Source organism: Tenrec ecaudatus, chromosome 3 (genome assembly GCF_050624435.1).
Source record: "Tenrec ecaudatus isolate mTenEca1 chromosome 3, mTenEca1.hap1, whole genome shotgun sequence".
NCBI classification, from domain to species: Eukaryota; Metazoa; Chordata; class Mammalia; order Afrosoricida; family Tenrecidae; genus Tenrec; species Tenrec ecaudatus.
Genome location: NC_134532.1, coordinates 71,027,001 through 71,046,150, shown reverse-complemented (window position 1 = coordinate 71,046,150; position 19,150 = coordinate 71,027,001). Strand labels below are relative to the sequence as shown.

The 19,150-nt window shown below is 41.0% G+C and overlaps 1 protein-coding gene across 2 annotated transcripts in view; it reads left to right on the top strand.

Moving 5' to 3' along the window:
• Positions 1 to 19,150, top strand: part of HHIP (hedgehog interacting protein) — a 95,111-nt gene that overhangs the window by 12,790 nt on the left and 63,171 nt on the right. For both annotated transcript variants that reach the window (XM_075543744.1, XM_075543743.1), the window contains exons 3-4: positions 1,497 to 1,653; positions 2,338 to 2,539. In XM_075543744.1, coding sequence (XP_075399859.1) covers positions 1,497 to 1,653; positions 2,338 to 2,539 — 359 coding nt within the window. The remainder of the gene's footprint in view (positions 1 to 1,496; positions 1,654 to 2,337; positions 2,540 to 19,150) is intronic.

The following is a 19,150-nucleotide window of genomic DNA, read 5'->3' as shown; positions in this document are numbered from 1 at the left end:
GTATTTCAAATCTCAAGGAAGGACAGTCATGGTGAGCTGCTTGACAGGAATGAAGGGTTTTGTTTGTTTTTTAAGAAATACAATCTTTGCATATGCAAAATTCTCATAATCTGTGATTACCATCAATTCAGCGCTGAAGTCACTAATGGTATTTAGTAGGTTTACTAATCAATCAATCATATGTGAGTGGGAGTATAAAACAATGTTACAAAATGACCCAAGTTGCCATCGGATGGCCTATCTCAGTTCTCATGTTCTTCCTCCTCAAACTATTGAGTTTGGGTTTTGCCTTTTGGGATTTTTTTTTTTTTAGCAATATGAAGAAAAGTGCTAACTAGTAATCAGATAAGCTCACAGATACAACTTAAGGCAAGTAGAGGAAGCCTAAGAATAGAGGCAGTTCAGTAATACGATTGGTGCTGTTTTGTGTTCATGTATATTTTTTCCTATGAACCTTTAAATTAAAAAGTATCCAGGGGGAAGTGCAGAGTGGAGACCCAAGGCCCAAGTGTCGGCCAATGGAGATCCCCTCATAGAGGGGCTTAGGAAAGGAGATGGGTTAATTAGGGTGTGAGGTAGTATCGATGAAGAACACAGCTTTCCCCCAGATCCTGGATGCTTCCTCCCCCCAACTACCATGATCCGAATTCTACCTTGCAGGGCTGGATAGGACAGAGGCTGTGCACTGGTACATATGAGGGTTGGAGATACAGGGAATCCAGGGTGGATGATACCTCCAGGACCAAGGGCGTGAGGGGCGATGCTGGGAGAGTGGAGGGTGAGTGGGTTGGAAAGGGGGAACTGATTACAAGGAGCCACATGTGACCTCTTCCCTGGGAGAGGGACAGCAGAGAAGGGGGGAAGGGAGACCCCGAATAGGGCAAGATATGACAAAATAACGAGGTATAAATTACCAAGGGCATATGAGGGAGGGGGGAAAAGGGAGGGAGGGGGGGGAAAAAAAGAGGACCTGATGCAAGGGGCTTAAGTGAAGAGCAAATGCCTTGAGAATGATTGGGACAGGGAATGTATGGGTGTGCTTTATACAATTGATGTATGTATATGTATGGATTGTGGTAAGAGTTGTTGGAGTCCCTAATAAAATGTAAATGAAGAAAAAAAAAAAAGTATCCATCATAGTATTGCCACATTCACTATAACTCTTCTTTTAAAGGTAAAATGGAAATTCCAAACCAAAATCCAAACAATTTTTCTCTTCTTTTTCAATTTAGTCTCTGTTTGTTCTTAAACTATCTATATGGTCTTTAAAAATCTCTTTTCTCCTCTTGGGTGTTGAAAAAGCTTTGGATCTTAATAGAAATGACAGTTGCATTATAAATGGAATTAATGCTACTGAAATAAATTATTTAAAAGGCAAATTACATGTTATGTACAGTGTACTGTGATAATTTAAAAAATTCTCTTTTCTCATCTATTTCTCAAACCAAATGGTTGCAGTATTTTTTATGTTTTTTGTTTTTTTACATTTTTTAAAGGTCTCCTTCAAACTACTGCTGATGAATTTTGCTATTACTATGCAAGAAAAGATGGTGGGTTGTGCTTTCCAGATTTTCCAAGAAAACAAGTCAGAGGACCAGCAACTAATTACTTGGACCAGATGGAAGATTATGACAAAGTGGAAGAGATCAGCAGGTTCATAAAGATAAATGCACTTTAATCTTTAAAAATAAAACAGCTTGCAAATCTTGTGGTTTTGACAGTGAATCAACTGTCTGCACTTTCACTCAGTAGCTAAATCTTCCAGATGCTCCCCGAACCCCTTTCTTTATTTGATAGTTGACTTCTCTAAAATCTTGTTAGCTTAAATGTTTTTAGTGTTTTTTTTTATATTTACACTACTAATCATATATTATGAGCTTGGCTTCTCTATGATTCATATGAATTTTATGGGTATAGTTTTAAACTTGAATTTTATAGTTGGTATTAGCTGGCTGTACTGAGGAAATATGCCGAACAATTACTATTAGTCAACCAGATTTTATAAATAGATCTGAGAACTTTCTCTCTGAGAGCCTTTCTGCAAGGTTTAATTATCTTGAGTATAGCTAATTATAATTATAGCCACTGAAAGATGAGCTAACATGCTTATGAAATTTTAAAGTACATACATGTTTCCATTCTCTTATGTTTTGTGATAGAAGGCTGTTTTGTTTTTCCATTTAAAAGACTCAGAATGTGACCTTGGGGTTAGCAGCATGGCATATTTCCGAAACCTGTAGATTCCTATAGGAAATGTATTTGGAAAAGGATGCAAAATGCATCCCTTCCTACTGTCCTCTTGAAACAAAGCTCACTGGTGTTCTTCTATTTGTTTAGGAAGCACAAACACAACTGCTTCTGCCTTCAGGAGGTTGTGAATGGCCTGCGGCAGCCAATCGGTGCCGTGCACAGTGGGGATGGCTCTCACCGACTCTTCATTCTGGAAAAAGAAGGCTACGTGAAGATACTGACCCCTGAAGGAGAGATTGTCAAGGAGCCCTATCTGAACATTCACAAACTTGTTCAAAGTGGAATAAAGGTTAGCTTTTTAAGTTTTTCCTATCTTTGCTCAGGCTATGTTAGCTTTATTTCAGTGTTATCTTTTTCTTCTAAGGCATTTCTTTGTAATACGAGAAAGAATATTTAAGGAGACAATAAGGAAACCCCCCCCACCCCCACAAAAAAAGGGACATAATTATAGCTACTGAGTCGGGCAATGACATTAATTTCTCTGCCATTGGTGACTACTGAGCAGAACAATCAAATTGATATTTTGACCTGATTTCCAGATGTAAGTGACATTGACAGAAATGTGGCTCTACAAAGTATTGCTTTAAAGTCTTCTTGAGCAGACATAATACTAAGGATGATGTATCAGCATTGGCTAACTGAAAAATGTGTCCTTTAGCTATTTTGGCAAATGCAAATCATCCTTTTACCGCATCTGTTATTTTAGTCTGTGTCATAAATATATATATATATATATATATATATATATATATATATATATATATATATATATATATATACTTGTATTGTGCCTTCCTTGTACAACGAGTTAACAGGTAAGTCAAATCTTTTTATCTATAATTAGCTATCCTGTACATTATATCAGGGCCCATGGTGGCACCATGGGTTGAGCAGTCGGCTGCTAACTGAAAGGTTGGCAGTTCAAACTCTCCAGCCACTCTGGGGGAGAAAATAGAGGCAGGCTATCTGCTTCCATAAAGCTTTACAACCTTTGAAACTCCATGGAGCAGTTTTATTCTGTTCTAAGTCAGAATCAACTCAAAATAGTATCGCTATCGAATATATTGGCACATTGATTGCCTTTATTCTCAACTTGAGGTTTTATGGTAAATAATGTCATAAGTATGGAATGCAAATTATTGTCAAGTTTGTTTTATAAGACAAGCAACATGATACAACACCAGTACCAAGCTCCCAAGCACATTGTGACATTCTAAATTTTGAAGATGCATTCAACAGTCCTTGACCATTTTAGACTGAAACAAAGTAGTGGTTTGATTTGAGTAGAATCGGTTGTTCTTTCAGTTCTTAGCTGGAAAATGAATCCAAGGAGGTTGTATCCTCTTTGTATAGAAAGTTTCCTGACTGGCACAGTTTCCTTTCACCACTGACCGAGAAGATTTGCAGTGTGAACCCCCTCAAGATACAGAGGAAGAAAGGCCTGGTTATCTGTTTCCTAAATATGACAATCAAGAAAACCCCAGTTAGCAGTTCTGCTCCTTAACCCATGGGCTGCCATGAGTCATAGTGGACTCAATGGAAACATGTTTTATTTCATCTTGAAATGAACTTTTCTATGCTCGGTTGAATCCTCTTTGGAGGAAAGGGCACCTAAACACAATGAAACAAGTCAGAACTAAATAGATACAGCTAGTATCTGCTAGGTAAAAACAATGTGCACTTGAAATACAGGTAAGGCCATACTATGGGCCCTGGAGATGGTTCACACTCAGCTACTAATTGAAAGGTTGGTGATTCAGTTCCACCTAATGGTATTAGGGAAGAAAGACTTGGAGATCTGCTTACATAAGATCGTAGCCACGGAAAGCCCTACAGAGTACTGACACACATCTCTGCCATGAGTCAGAAGTCAACTTGATGGCTACAGGAAAGGCAAAGAGACTGTCCTTCTGTTGGAATCAATTATCCTCATGCCCATGTTTATAAGCAAAATTTTAAGGGCAAGAACTTTGGCGTGAAGGTACCTATCTCTTGGGAAAATCTGCTTAATTCAGTGGTTCTAACTTTCTAATAGGATATTTTTCTTACTGCAAAAGTAGAATGTGTTCTCATTAAAAAATAAATAAAAGTTTGAGGAAACTATTGAGATAATGACAATCCCTAATCCCAATAATCCTACCAATTAAAGAAACGACTAACATTGTTGTATATTATCTTCTCATTTATGTATAAAATTAAACTTTCCATACGACAAGGGAAATACAGCTCAATATTAAGAATACATGTCTAGACATGCAGAAGAGAAGAGGATGGTTTCTTTTCACTTTTTTCTAAGGAAACAAAATGCAAATCAAGTCATATAAGCTTCTTTATAGTCTCATCTTTTTCACTTGACAGTGTCCCATATTTTCCCATTTTGGAAACTTCTTCAAAAGTGTGGTTTTCTTCTCATTGAGATATTTCTTATTTTGCGACACTTATAATGATCCTAGTAAATACCATTGTAAATAATGCTATTTACCATTCTTGTTTAGCTTCATTATGACGAATGGAAGGATACGGACCACTATATTGGCAGTTTGTCTTTAGAAATATAGGGATCTATTTTCAGATATTTGAGAAAATAATAGTTTTTGAATATTAGCTGCATAAAAATGTATAAAAAGAGTTGTATGATAAAAATGTCAAAGTAAGAAATAGGATCAGCATAGAATACTTGAAAATATTTCTGTGAGAAATGTCCCAAAGTCATGGTCTTCTGGTTTCAGTTCAACTTTTCAAAGAATGATTTGCCTTTTAATCTAGGGTCAGTTAAGGATCCCTCTCTTTCAGCTTATACCTGTTTGCTGGGCCAGGAAACAGCAGGGTATCTTTTCGGACTGGGGACATCTCAGCATGTAGTGAAACTCTACACATGAGCCTAGAACACTGCTGAGGTTGTCAGAGTTTACTCTGCAGAATCCCCTGTAGACTTCCTTTCCCAAAAGAGTTACACTTCGATACGTTTTATAAACTGGACTCCCTTGTAAGATTGATATTTTAAATCAAGAATTTGGGGGCCTTAAAATAAAGTCTCACTATTCATATTTTGCAGTGCAATAGATTGAAATCCCTTACTGTTTGGCACTCATGATTCCAATAGGCTAGAAACCTATCACGTGGATATTTGAGTGTGTCTAGCAGGTAAGGTGGGAGAGAGACGTGGCTTTCTACTCCTATATAGAAACCCACAGGAGCAGTTCTACTCATCACAGAATGAATAAAAGCCTGGCCCAACCTTCATATTTGCAAATGAGCCAAGCTACCATAGAGATCAACTCCCCTACCCCCATGACATTAATTAATGACATAGATGGATATATTTAAGCAGCCTGGGTGGGACTGCTTAGATAACCCACTGCATGGGAGAAAAATGAGGCTGTCTGCTCCCATAAAGATTTAGTCTTAGAAACCCTATAGAAGGTAGCTATGAGTCAGAATTGACTGAAAGGCAATTTGCTTTTTGTTGTTATGAATATAGTAAAGTTCTAGTTAAAGACTCAGCTACCAGTCAAAAGATTGGCAGTTCGAACCCCCTGAAGGGCACTTCGTAAGAAAGGCCTATTGAACTGCAGTTCTCTGCACACCTGGGGTCGTCAGGAGTCAGAATCTCACTGCCCTTGAGACTGGGTTTGCTTTTAGCTTCAGCTTTTAGAAACCCCTGCAATCAGGCATGTTACGTCCCGTCAGGTTTAACATACACTGAGTAGATACTGAACTATTGAACTGCTCCACCGAGTCGGGATCTACTCAGAGTACGTGGGACAGGCTAGAGCTGCCCTTTGGAGTTTCTGAGACCATAACCCTTTGCAGAAGTAGAAAAGGTGATCTTCCTGCCTGGGAGCACCTGGTGGTTTGAAAAGGCTGGTCTTATGAATTAGCAACGTAATGCATAACCAACACCAGAAGGAAACTTTAGTCTTTACAGTGTGTCTATGTGACTGTGTATCTTTTGTTGTTGTTGTTTTGTTTAATCCCCAACAGGGAAATTGTAAACATTGTATTCTCTATATCCAGGTAAAAACACTTCTTGGCCATACTGGTTGAGTTTGTTTAAACTGAGCTTGATTCTGAATCAGAACTTTTGTGAAGCATTACCAAAAAAATCAAACAAAAGCAAAATAAACCTGTTAGCACAGCATTGATTTGACTCATGGTGGCGTGCTGTGTTACATAGTAGAACTACACTGTATTTTTCTCAGTTTTCATTTTCAGAGAAGCCTATCACCAGAGCCTCCTTCTACAGTGCTACTGGGTGGCTTTAGACTATCCCCTTTTGATTGGGCATCTCAATGAAACCACTTGTATCCCCAGGAACCTCGGCAAATGTTGGAACTAATCCTTGGAAAGGTAGACAAGTAGTCAGGAATGGGGCCACAGCATAACCAAGTGGGAGCATTCACGGTTCCTGAGTGCAAATTAAGTTAGAATCTAAGCGGTTAGGATCGATATACATAGTCTTTTAAGTTGTCTATATTCAGCCCATTTGAGATAAATTAAATGAGACTGATTGAGCCCTCCTGGCATGGTGGTTTGAGTACTCAGCTGATAACCTAAGTCAGCAGTTGGAACCCATGAGCCACCGTGGGGAGAAGTTGAGGCTGTCAGTCTTGGAAACCTTGTGGTGCCATTATGACGTCACTGTGAGTCTAAGCCAATGTGATGGCAAGGACTTTGGTTTGGGGTTTGGATCCAAACTGAGCCAAATGCTGGGTCCATTACTAATTGAAGGAGACCCATGTTCCATCACCATTCTACTCCAACAAGTCTGTTTATTGAAGTATTTGGATTCAGGGGAAGACTCAATGGAAAGCTTCGAAAAGAGTTACTTTAACACCTCAACCATCAATTCTAATTAGGCAATTGCTCGACCCATCAAATTGAAACTTTCATGGTTCATTTTTGACACTGGCCTAACTAATGCTCAGCCAGTTGGCAAAAATCATCCGTGCCTCTCAAATGCAGAGTTTACTGTTTTATCGGTAAAGGACCATGAATAAAAACGCGGACACCAGGAGGCCGTCTGGTGGCATTGCACCAAACCTGCCCATCTTGCCCAAATCAGAAAGTTCGCCTGAGCTTTGTGTGTGTGCACAAGTTGGGCGGCGCTCGCACCTATCACCTGCAGGGTGGGCTGGACAAGGGGAAACAAGCAAGCCCTGCTCTGTGCCGCTCCATCCCCACCTGCAACCCGAAGACAGAGAGGCTGCGTCCAGGGGACGAAGCTGTCATTAGGGCAGGTGTAGCTGGACTCCTGTCCTTCCTCCATCTGCTGGAATCTCATTTCAAAAGATACGTTTTGAAGCCATCCTTTCACCGGGGGACGAGAGGACAGGAGGCTGAAAGCTGCTGATTGTCCAGGTGACTGAGCCCATTGAGGTGGGGCCCCTGAGAGACACTGGCCTGGGCACCCGGGAGTGACAGGAGCGTGTGGAAGAAGCTGCAGGGAGCATGGGGCAAGCCCGGCAGGGCAGCCTCTGATTCCACGTGTGTGTAAATCCCACGTGTAATTGTGAGCATCGGAGGCTCGGTGAAACCTAAGCGTGCATTGACTCTCGGGGACTGGCATTCAGTTTTTCTGAAGCTTGTCAGAGAACCGAATCTGTCACAGGTTGCTGCCTTGAACTTACAGCCTTCGGGCAGCCTACAAGACACCCGTGTGCTTCGGCTCAGTGAAATGAGTCAGAGTGGGGAAGACGGAGACGCAATGCCCTTTTCAACCGTTGTATTGGATCGTAACAGTAGAAAGGCATGGTAGGGCCACTGTCGAATGCCGCGTTCAGCTGTGCACTAGGTTGAAAGAAAGCAGACTATAGTCATTGAATTTGCACACTTGAAACAAACGTTCAATGGACACGCGCCACATTAGAGATTTAACCACAATCATTTTAAAATATGGAAAGGAATCACCATTCTGAGCATTTTTATACAAACAGCATTTTAAAATGCTGTGGCTTGTCACATTTTACTACGTCACACGTCATGTTGTTAGACCCCACCTAAAAGTAGTAAAAACAAACACGTCTATTATAACATACGCCGAACGTTCATTGTGAAAAGTCTTTTCAGATATGAAAACTTTTAAGGGTCTCTTTCTTTCATTGCTGATAACTCTGACTCCCAACTACCACATTGAGATATAACTAAATTGTAGATCTGCAAGTCAAATTGGTGACTGCAGCTATTTTTTTTAATAGCAAGGAAGCAGTGGCCATATTTGATTGACTTCTGCTAGCACATTTCATCCAGATGCCCTTGAACGCTGTGAGAAACTCTGTGCTTTATTTTTAGATAATTTAATCTCATTTCAAATCTACGATGAAGATTCAGCCAAAGAGATGGTTTTTTATAAAGCAAATCATCCCTTTGATGTATGATATAATCACAGTACAACTTTCTAATCGAATGAGTTGGTTTCCATTGTCACTGTCCTGTTGTGTTGGCAAAACCTTTTAGTAATAAAATGTAACTGGCTATACACGTAGGCACAAGGGAAGCTTCACAAAATTCATGAGGAATGGAATGAAAAAATAATGGGATTTCCCCACAAACGTTTTGAAGGCACTGGTGTCTGTGATATATGCCAGGCTAAGTCAGTTTAATGTGGGTTTGCGCTCATCCTGCATCAAGTTCTTTACTGCCACAGAAGCTGAAGTCGGGTACCCAGCATTTCTCAGTGGAGTAGAAAAAGTCAACCTTCTACATTTTAGAGGCCTGAAATCGCACTTGATGACAAGGGAGGTTTTAGATTAATGTCTTTATCTTTACCCAGGACTTCAAGGGCCGAGGGGTGGAGCGTGACAATCCCTAGGTGGGAACTAGGAAATTTAGGAAAGATATGCAACTTTCAAAGTGCTCTCTCTAAATGTGGCACCCACCATCTCCTACGGACGCTGCTTGGGCTAGAAAGGAAGAAAGAGAAGCTACACTGGCCATGTCTCTTGTCATTGGTTTTCAGTGATGGTTAAAGAAAATGTCAGACATCACAAAATTATCGGGATACAAGTTCTAAAAGCAATTCCTTTTTGGCGATACTAGCTTTTCTTTCCCAAGGCCACCAAAACCCAGACTCACCACTACCCTGCCGATGCCGACTTGCCTATAGGAGAGAGTGAACTGTCCCTGTGAGGGTCTGAGCTTACAATCCTTTACAATAGCAGGAAGCCTCCTCTTTCTCTGCTCCCGAGACCACGCTCCTCAGTAAAACCCTGTTGACAGGGGTAGACTAGTCTCCTTGCTTATTAATCATAATCACCCTAGTGACACCATCAGTAGTGTTGGACTGTTGATGGGAAAGTCATCCGTTCAAATCCACCAGCAACACAGTGCTGCGTTCTGAATGTGGAGAGGCCGCAAAGTGCTTCCCACACTTATGAAGACCAAACACTACAGAATGTATTATATAACTCAATGTAAAGAAAGCCCGAAGCATCAGAAATGGACCAATGCACAGCATCAGAATAAATGGGAAAAAGATGGAACCTGTCAACGATGTCATTTCACTGGGATCCATAATCTCCACTGAAGGATGCAGCCATCAAGAAATTAAACAGAACACATTGGTCAAATGTATTGCGAGAGATGTTCTTAAAGCCTGAAATAGTGTAGATGTCACCCTGGGGACTAAGATGCCCCTGAACCAAGCCATGGTGTTTTTAATCACCTCGTATGCGTGAGTGGCCAAGCACTGAGGAAGACCATCAAAGAACGGATGCCTTTGAATTAGTGTTGGCAAAGAATCTTTGCTGTACCACAAACTACCAGAAGACCAGATAATCAGCTGGAGAAGAAGGACAGCTAAAATCGTCCTTAGAAACAAGGACGGGGAGACTTTATCTCGTGTACTTTGGCACGTTGTCAGGAAAGACCAGTCCCTGGTAAAGGCTGTCCCACTTTGTAAAAGTAGAGGGTGTCAGGGCAAAAGCAGGAGATCTTCAATGAGTTGGATTGACCCAGTGGGTCAAACATAATAACAAATGCAAGGCTAATATGAGGCTAGCGGGATTCTACTGGACATTGGGCCTTTAAGACTCAGGACAGGTTCAGTCGCCCCTAACAACAACAACATTGTTGTCCTGCCTTTGATCAGCAGCACAGTGTAGAAGGAAAGACAGAGGAGCTTGTTCAGTAAACTGAGATTTAAGATTTAGGTCTAGCTGACAACATAGTGAGGCTAAGGGCCTGGGATCTAGATTAGGGTTGGCAAATCTCAGTTCTAGGGTCTGCACCCACAACCTGTTACCAGTGTTTGGCCACTAAGCGAGTCTTTTAAGCTCCCTAGGCTTAGTTTCTCCAACTGTAAAACAGAAATAATAAAAGGCCATATCCACCAATTCTCAGGCACGATCCCACATCAATGTGAAGCACTGCCAATGTAGGCTGTTATCATCACTGAGCATACTAATGTGCAAAGCAAGGCCAGGAAAAGAAAACAGGCTGGTCCCTCAGCTGGTTCACCAGCTGTGGTGGCCACTGTGGACCGTAAACTAAAAACCCTCACTGTCATAAAATTGATTCTGACTCATGGTGACCCTAAGGGACAGAGTAGAACTGCCCCTGTGGGTTTCCGAGATCAAAGCTCTTTATGGGAGTAGAAAACTTTATCTTTCTCCTGTGGAGTAGCCTTGTCGTTAGCAGCCCATGCCTAACCCATTATGGCACCAGGACTCCATATGCTGTCACTCACTCACTCACTGTCACTGAGTCAATTCTGACCCTTATCAGCCATATGAAAAGCACTGTTCACAGTACCCCTTAGTATTTCAAGTGGACCTAAAGGTTAATATATGATTTCTATGGCTGTCTCATGAAAATAGCTATATTAATGTATATTTGGAAGGTATATTTAACTCTAAAAGGTAAACCTAGAATATGGTTTTATTTAAATGTATTCCAAGATCAAACATCAACTTAATTTTTATAATATCATTTAGCATTATGCATTTATCGTTGCCTTATTATGCAAAAGTCTGTCTTATTATGCAAAAACTCCCTGTTCTGGGGTCCCTCAGAGCACATACCTGATGAAGATCAAGCACAAAACAGCTGACCTGTAAGTACTTCTTCAGCCATCTTGTACCAGAATTCTCTTGCTTTCATAATATTTTTCAACCTGGATATTATAGCAATATAGGTCTTTTGCGTGTTTATTTTGGAGCATAGTTTATGTTAATCTGCCATAGGTTTAATAAATTGTCGGATTTGAAAGGAAATACAGTGGGACTGAAAGCTATGAAGGCACATGGTATTTGCCCACTAGCAAGTATTGCTTAAGTGGGGTAGAGGGGCGGCGCTGATTAGGTAAATCTGCTGTAAAATTAACATGTAATGTCACGGTCATGTTACAGATCTATGGATTTAAAGCATATCACAAAAATGTACCCTGAAGTCAGAGAAGACAGAATTCGCTAAAGGAAGGGAGGTTTTTAAGTTAAACTACAGCAGTTGTTAGTAAACATATATGTGAAATGTGTTAGAGCTCAGGTCCTGAAAATAAGTAAAACCCCTTGGCTTCACAGTCCAGGCTACAATAACCTAGCAACATATCACCAGAGCTCAATATTTCACAGGACGTTTCCTCGATCTGTAAGTACGGTGGCTCTTTGATGAATGTGTATCTTTGTACAACCAACTGTGGGAGTATATTTATGTAGCATGTTGCTTTTAGCAGACTTCTTGCATTTTTACATTGTTGGATTGTCCTTAGTGGTAGTCATCCTCAAATGACATTTAGTCAAGTTGTTTAAAAATCTATCATTATGTTGAACTAACATAATATTGAAGTTTGGGGTTGTTAAACTCCAGGTCAGAGGTTCAAACCCATCTGCTGCTCCACAAGAGAATGCCGAGACTGTCTGTTCCCACAAAGCAGGACAGTCCATAAATCCATGTACACCCAGCCAAACCCATTGCCATTGAGTTGATTCCAACCAATGGCCCTATATAGGGTTCCCAAGGATATAAATCTTTTTGAAAGATTTCTCCCTTGTGGCAGTTAGTGGGCTTGAACCACTGACTTTGCAGTTAGTAACCCAATATTTATGGCACAGTGCCACCAGGGCTTCTTAAGCCTATAAATAGTGTTGCTATAACTTGGAATCAACTCAATGGCAGTGGGTTTGGTTTTTTTGTGTTTGTTTTTCTGGGGGGTTGGGGGTGGTGGTCAATATATCAAAAGGGAAATTGGTGGTTCAGTCGTAGAATCCTCCCCTTCCCTTTAAGAGACCTGGGTTCAATTCCCCAACAGTACACCTCTTGTCCATACGCCACGCGTATTTCAGTGGGTGGTTACAAGTCACTATGGCACAGAGCACATTTCATTGGAGAGTCCAGATTAAGACACATTAGGCAGAAAGGCCTGGCGCTCTGCTGTGCAAAGCTCTTTTGATCACACTCACTGAATTCACAACCCTTCATGAGGATGGCACGGCACTGGGCGATTTGCACCAGGTCACACTGTGTGTCAGGAGCTGCCTGGCTGCTGGCTGGCAGCTCCCAGTGACAGCATCATAGTATCCAAGTGGCCAGAAATGTGGAAGTATTTAAAATGGTTTTACACGCTGGAGCTTTGGCTAGAAATGGCAGTCATTTGGGGATTTTTCAGTTAATATATGCTTTGGGGGCACGGGAGGGTGGCAGGGGGAGTTGGGGGGTGGAGAAGCTTTTCATCAAGAGCATTCTATATTAAAATGAGTAAAACTTGAAAGCTATTTTCTACATATTCTCTCCTGGCATGGCTTTGGAATACCAGGTGGTCATGGATGTCACATGGCTCAGAAATTATAATGAAAAGGGAGGTGAATTGTGAACTCTATTTGTAGTGAATTTTCATTTTCCTCTACCTGGGTGCCCCAGATGTAATTTAATTTTAAGTTCTCCCATTCACTCCTTTTTAAATGGTGTGAAATAGGTCAGGTTCACACTTTAGTTCATGGAAAACCCATAAGGAAAAACTCTTTTAAGATAAAGTACCATCTATACAGCTGGATGTACAAAGGCCCCCAGACAGAAAGAGCGCACGGATGAGTTTGATCTATGCTGATGACATTGTTGCTTGTTGAAACTGCTTATTGTAATTGTGGGATGGAACCCAATAACCTGAGCCTAATCGCAAAAGAAGACACTGTGAAAAAAACCAAACCTACTGTTTTATCCACAGCAACAAAATTCTTGAGGAAAAAAAAATCGTATAAACATATCCTAACTTTCTCTTTCGGGATAGTAAAATTCTTTTCTTTAAAGTTCTATTAAGCTGTTTCTCCATCAGCCTCTCATCCTAAAGCACCTTTGATCCCAAAGGATCTCAAATTTAAATAAAACTACATCTGTCCTCAGGCTATTTCTAGATAGAGACAGACACATCTGTTAGAAGAACCCTTAGCTGACAGTGGAAAACTATTCAGAAGAATTCATTATTTTTTTTAAAAAGACTGTACACAGAACGAATGGTAGCTGCCTAAGCTTTGAAAAATCAGGGAAATGCGCCTTGTAGAAGGATAAAAAGTTAGGCGAATTTAATTCCCATTAAACTCTTTGCCTTGCGCATCCAAGGGTAGGAGATGAGTCTCTAACAGTGAAACTACCTTTGTGGTGGAGAACACACCTGTTCAGGAAAAGTGAACCAAAGCTTGAACGGACTTCCCTCCACTCGCAGGTCACCAAACATCTGTCATACATGTTCAATGACGGTCCTAGACTGGGTTCAAGCCTGTGACCTGGAGCTGGAAAAGCCACGGAGCTCATTTTCTTTCTCAACCTTGGTGTCTCCCCGGGCCACCATTAGAGCTTCTGTTTAAACCTCCAGGGATTCGGAAGATCAGACTGTCCCCAGGGCATGAATAAGGCATTTATACCTGTGGTTTCTCTGCCTTTGTGACTTGCTATTTCCACTAAAATTGATTTATGTAGAGTTGGTATAAGTAAAAGGGTTATCTAAAGGTAATATCTCCTCGTCGAAGATTTCCGAAAAAGATTTTGACATTTATTCATAGTCAAGACATACAAAAAAATTTGAACAAAAGCATGGACCACTGGATATGACCAGGTCAGCACCTTCCTTTGCAAATAACTGTTAGAGGGACCAAAACCCCAAACCAAGCCCACTGCCAGTGGGCCAGTTCTGACCCATAGCAGCACTATTTAGCATTTCCAAGACTGTAGCTCTTTCCGAGAGCAGACAGCCTCAGGCTTTCTCCCAGCAGCAGCTGTTCGGTTTGAGCCATTGATTGTGTGGTTAACAACCCAACACCCAACCCACTGGGAGACCAGAGCGCCTTACGGGTACTGCTCAAACTCTAAACCAAACTCGATCATGCCTCAGAGCCACCCTATAGGACAGGGTAGAAGTGCCCCGTGGGTTTGAGACTGTAACTCTTTACGAGAGCAGAAAGCCTTGTCTTTCTCAGTCCGTGATTTCAAACTCCTGACCTTGATGGTACAGCTAGTACTTAAGAACTTTGCTACCATGTAGTAATACTGTAGGAGTAGAGATACTACAACACTCCATAAAGCTGCATTTGACAGCATCACCTGTCAGCACCTTTAATCCCATTGTGCGAACGATATGCTACTGTAATCGCTCACCTCTGTTGCGGGGGGAATAGTGGGGGGGGGAGTGTGGGAGGGGGGTGGTGTCAGAGCAAATCCCTGCTCTGGTGATGGCCCTCATCCCTTGTCTGTACAAAGGCATCGATATTCCCACAAAGTGATGGGATGACTTTGAGTTTTCAGCCTTCTATCTTTGAAGTCAGAGGAATGAATGAAATAAGCCCCTGCATCCTTTCTAGCTTTAAAGAGCTCCTTAAGAGAAAGTAGTTCAAGTGCCCAGCTGCTCCCAAGGAATACCTGCCAGACCCTTGCCGGACTAATTGCTTTTCTTCTGCAGTCTTATAGAAACCCAGGCCACTCAGCGTCCCCAGTGCAGGGCTCACTGTGGGACCTAGCACACCAGCAAAGAGGTGAATTCATCATTCTGTGTATCCATTGGTGAGCCAGTTGAAACGTTGAAAAGCTGCATGCTCCAGCTTCCAGTTAGTGGCGAGATGATATCCTGAGTGTATGGGGATAAGCGATCAGTTACTTTTCAGAGGTTGAGTTTGAAGTTGTCCATCAAGTTGAAGTGGACAGTGGTTGGTGTCATAGGGGAGAAGAGCAGTCTGGAGCCCGGTCAAGGGAGAGGAACAGAAGATGATCAAATCGAGCTGAGTGGCTGTGTACTGGTGGGATGAGCATCCTGCATCAGATAATAGAGTCTTAGGGTCTTACACTAAGGGCTTCGTCTTAAAACGTAGTTGCCATTGAGCTGATTCCAACTGATGGCAAGCCTGTTTGTACAGAGTGGAACTGTGCTGCTTGGCCCTCTTAATAGCACTGATTATTCAGAAATGCACCGCTAGCCTCTCTTCTGAAGAGCCTGTGGGTGGAATCATCCCTCCAGCCATTTAGTTAACAAACAAGTTGGCACCCACCGCTCAGGGACCACTTTCTGTTTGTTTTTTACTCTGCATGAAGTGGGAATTAGAGGGTTTTGTAGAGAAGAGTGACATGATATGACTTTATACTTTTTATTGTATTTATTGTGTTTTAGATATAAGTTTACACAGCACAGCAAATTAGCTTAGGATTTGCTGAAAGGGGACCGCAAAGAGGAACTTTGGTGCCCACTTCCAAGGGTATTTAGGATGATTTCCTCTAAGCACTATCGATCTTGTAGGTCCAGACTTTAGGAATTTGAATTTTGCTCCACTTTTTCCCCTCACATTCTACGCAGGACTTTCTATCCAGGTCCGAATGGTTAGTAGTGATAGCCAAGCACCATGCCATTCCTCTGGTCTCAGGTTAGAAGAGTCTGTGGCCCATGCGGGCTGTTGGGCCTGGTAGACTAGCTGACCTAACCTTCTCCAATAGCGTCAATAGCAACTGTTTGGTGAGTAGACTTCCCGAGACAATGTGGAAGCGGGTATGCATGATAGAACCCTGAAGCCATCCTCCAGCTCTGCTAATGCTTATGACCAAGGACCACTTAGGCAACTCCTTGGAGCCTCAATTCTTTCACCATTAGTTACCTTCTTCTCTGTTCCCGCCAGCCATCAGTGGGTCAATACTTGGGGATGCATTTAAAAATCCCCCCTATTAAGTGTGGTTTTTATACGTGGTGTTTCGTAACTAACACCTTCTTTCTCATCACTTTATAGCACAAACTTTTGAAGTTCAGTACATTAGCAGTTTAATGGATTCTGTTGAATGATTGTAAATTACAGGAAAGCATCAATTGTGGTAGTATGAATAAGAGGGCTCACTTGATGCCAGTTGTAAATGGTAATTTATGAAAATGATAACCAGAATTAAAGACTATTTGAAAGGTATATAAGTTTGTGTGTGTGTGTGTGTGTGTGTGTGTGGAGACAGAGAGAAGATTTGGTGTCTATATAAAAGAATGGGATGTGTGTATGTATAGTTTTTTTCTATATTTTCATACATTCCTCTTTGGGAACAATACATTCAAAGGGGGAAGAGGGGCATGACTTTTTAAGATAATTATCCTTATATTTTAGACATAAGAACTCAAACTCCAGGAATTCTGAAACTAGAGAGAATTAAAATGATGATGGTATAAAATATATAGACTTCTAATAAAGAACATATGCAAATATATTTCTTTAATTTCTCTTGATTTATATTTCAGACCCTAGCCTATGCAGTTCCTAACTGTATCAATTATAAAATGATAACGTTGCTCATAAAATACCCCAAACATAGAATATTCTTAGCTGCCCTCAGTTGTGTTCTTTTCACTCTTGACCACTGAACCAATGATTCCATTTAGAAAATCAGGTATCACCTGAGCCGGCCCAAGAGCGGTCTCCCTTTTTACCTGCATCTGAATGCACCCAGGTGAATCTGGCTGTGGATAGAAGCAACTGGATGCGAAAGAATAAAAAGGGATGGAGGGTAATGCTTCATTGTTTCACTTGGTCTTGTAAGGGTTTCAGTGCTCGGCGTTTCCTCGAGAGAAATCCCATGGTGCCAATTAACCTAACTTATTCCAAAACAATTCTCTGTGCGGAAAGAATAATTTTCATTGTGGGTGTTCCTTGAAATTGTATGCCTCATCCCCTGTTATTACTGAGCTGTGTGCTGTGCAATTGGAGGTACCAGTTTTGCTTCCATGCATTGCAGAGATTAGAGCTGTATCCCACACACAGTGTCAGAGACTCTGTTTTAATTTTGTCCAATGCACACATAGTTTCACTTTTAGCAATTTTTAAATGTGAAAGAAAGCCATCTCTACCAAACATGAAAGCCAAGTCTTTCATGCCAGAATTATCAAAGAGGTGGAGATTTATTTTAATCAGGAAATCACTTTTTTTGGCCAAAAAATTTTTTTAAATCAACTTTCTGGTTTAAATGGCTTCTTGATTTTTCCCTCAAATAATATGAATCCTTTTTTTCCTTCGATGTGAGAGAGAGGGGGACAAAAGGGGGGGAGGCTAGACATGATTAAAAAGAATATAACTGGTAAATGAATTCTCCTTTTTGTTAGGCTATGTCGTCTACTTGGATTTCTGGAGTATTTTTTTAAGACCTAATAAATCAATTAACCAATATTCCTCCTAAGATTTAATTTGGTGAATAAAGTCCGTGCTTTTCATCAGGGCACACATCTTTTTAAAGCCTGAAACCACCACACACAAAGAATTTAATTCTGACAGACATTTGTTCTCAGCATAAATAGTTTAGGGCCAATCGTTGTCCCCACTTAATCATGCTTCTTAAAAGTGAATTCCAGAAGACTTGAGGCCCCAAGTGACCCCTGGTAAGGTGAGTTGTCAGTAAATTACTTTTATGATGTGCCCCTAGGGAACGAGGTCTGCTAGAAACTTGGTAGGGAGGGTGGGGGGAGGCCCTCTTGCCCATTGGGGGATGACCTTTAACTTTATCTAACCTTTGCATTTCTAATTCTAAATTTCTGGGAGGCATTTGGTCACATTGTTGGTGCTCACATTGAAAGAAAGAACCCTCCCGGGTCCCAGAGACAGCGCTCAGCCACACGTTTGCTTTTTAAGATCCAGAAGGAGCAGGCCCAGTACGTTTTCTATTTCTACAATTTAACTTTCAATACCAAATACTTCATGGGTTGAAGTATAAAGGGGTTCAAAAGTGGCTTCATTATTAAATTCTGACTTCCTTGGGTGACATTTGAAAAGCGCTGTAGAAAATGCAATCCCAATAATTTTGCTAGTTCAAATGCACTGTGGCACTTGGAAACTTAGAAGTGTCATTGGAGATCAAGGAAAAGAGAGCAACAGAATACACCCCCATGAGAAAATATTAAGTTGATGGGGAAAAAAAAAAAACAAAGCCCTGTCAATTTTGTCACCTTGTCTTCACCCTGAGAAATCATCTCTGGTGCTTCTTGGGGGCCATACCAGACCCTGCGATGATAAACAGAATTTCAGTTTCTACTTTAAATGAACAAATAGGGCCATACTTGGCTATCTGAGGTGGAAAACGGTGAGAAACAATATTTTTTACAAGATATACAAATACAAATCTATCGCTAATTTCCCTTCAATGCTCCTATGTTAAACAGACTCTCATCTGGGTGTAACTTAGGAACACCCAGATGTTTATGTTTTAGCACAAGAGTCTAATTTTCTTCTTTTCCCGTTCGTTTTGTGTGACAATGAATGGACAGCATTTTCATGTTTGTCCCAGGGAAGAAGTTTAGTGTTATTGTTTAGTGTTGTTGTCTAAAAGTATAATACATGCTAAAATATATATACGTATGTGTGTGTAATTATATACCACTATGTTGGCTGTATTAAATATTACTGATGATAAATTTGGGAGGGGGAACATTGCACACCTCATTTACAATCAGCCAGTGTTTAGTTGTACG